This window comes from Nanorana parkeri, unplaced genomic scaffold (assembly GCF_000935625.1).
Source record: "Nanorana parkeri isolate BGI_ZX_2015 unplaced genomic scaffold, ASM93562v1 scaffold1380, whole genome shotgun sequence".
Classification (NCBI taxonomy): domain Eukaryota; kingdom Metazoa; phylum Chordata; class Amphibia; order Anura; family Dicroglossidae; genus Nanorana; species Nanorana parkeri.
The window spans coordinates 72,922-74,606 of NW_017307648.1; the positions used below are offsets into that span (position 1 = coordinate 72,922).

The 1,685-nt window shown below is 43.0% G+C and overlaps 1 protein-coding gene across 1 annotated transcript in view; it reads left to right on the top strand.

Annotated features, from left to right (window-relative positions):
- LOC108797992 (zinc finger protein 585B-like) overlaps nucleotides 1-1,685 on the top strand; it is an 11,614-nt gene that overhangs the window by 4,110 nt on the left and 5,819 nt on the right. Inside the window, exons 4-5 of the mRNA XM_018569685.1 lie at nucleotides 285-842; nucleotides 1,376-1,527. Of these exons, the coding sequence (XP_018425187.1) occupies nucleotides 285-842; nucleotides 1,376-1,527 (710 nt within the window). The remainder of the gene's footprint in view (nucleotides 1-284; nucleotides 843-1,375; nucleotides 1,528-1,685) is intronic.

Consider the following 1,685-nt stretch of genomic DNA (forward strand, 5'->3'; position numbering starts at 1 on the left):
TTTCTGTTATGGTTTATAGTATTAGAATATTGTAACGTGTCAGCCAGCAATTAGTGTTGGAGTTTGGGATTCCGGGACAGACAAGGGACGTGTCTGGGTGGTGACTGTATCATTGTGTGTGTCAGGTTCCTATAAGGTGTCAGGATGTCTCTGTCTATCTCTCCATGGAGGAGTGGGAGTATCTAGAAGGACACCGGGATTGGGGTGCGGGAAATCCTTCAAGACAAAAGCTGATCTTTGTGTCCATCTCCGATCTCATACCAGTGTAACTTTGACATGTTTAGAATGCGGGAAAACTTTTAACAAGAAAAACGACTTTCGTAACCACCAGAGAATTCATGAGGATCCTTGTTCATGTTCAGAGTGTGGGAAAAGTTTTACACTAAAAGCCAATCTTATTCTACACCAGAAAATTCACACAGGTGTGCGTCCTTACTCATGTTCAGAGTGCGGGAAAGATTTCATTCGGAAACCCTACCTTACTGCACACAAGAGAATTCACACGGGAGAGCGTCCTTTTTCATGTTCTGAGTGTGGGAAACGTTTCACTCATAATCAAGCTTTTGTTACACACAAGAGAATTCACACGGGTAAGCGTCCTTATTCATGTTCAGAGTGCGGGAAATCGTTCATTTATAGACAAGCTTTTGTTGCACACCAGAGAATTCACACAGGTGAGCGTCCTTATTTATGTTCAGAGTGCGGGAAATCTTTCACTCATAGACAAGGTTTTGTTACACACCAGAGAATTCACACAGGTGAGCGTCCTTATTCATGTTCAGAGTGCGGGAAATCATTTACTCAGAAAGGAGACTGTAACAAACACCAGAGAATTCACACTGGTGAGCGTCCTTCGTCATGTTGAGAGTGGGGAAATGTTTAATTCTGAAAATAATTCTTGTTATACAGCAGAGAACCCACACTGGTGAACCACCTTTGTCATGTTCAAATGTATTTTTACAAATGAAAAGAAGTCTAATTCGACGTCAGAGAGACGTTCCTGCTCATATGATGGAATTTAGCAGGTCGAACTGCTCATTCCATAGAACAACTGGAGGATAAAGTCATTTATAAAGGGCTTCATCCCGGGATCAGTGATATTTCATTTATAGGTGAAGTCTGATGGGTCAAGTCTTCTCTTGGAATCATCTATATCTTGGCGACTCCGATGGTGGGACATTTCCCAATCCTTATCAATTAGGCACGGATTGTTTTAAAGGGCCACACCTCCAGAAAAGTGTTGTACATGTTTTATTGAATGCACCCCGATGTGTGTTCCGGAGACTTTTCATAATTGCAATGTAAGACTCCCGGAAGAGACCGGATCTGATAAGAGCTTCATATCCTTCCCTCACACATTCATTCCCGGTGATAGGATTCCCCAGAAGTGAAAGTAAAAGTTACAATCTGTGCTGTGAGCGGCTGGTCAGGGCTGATCATTTAGCTGAGGGCTCTACCCTCTTTACAAATATTAAACCGCGGGTAGGAATGATGGAAGTGGGCGGAGTCACCCGTATCGGAAGCGCTGTATGTGGAAAATGTAACTTGCAAAGTTCAATCAATAAAACGTTTGTACACAATGTGCGGGAAAGGGGCAATTTGATTTTTCAGTCACGAGGATGGCGGGTCCAGGTAGAGGATTGCAGAGAACAGAAGAATAGTGGGTCTTGCTGTGGACATAATTG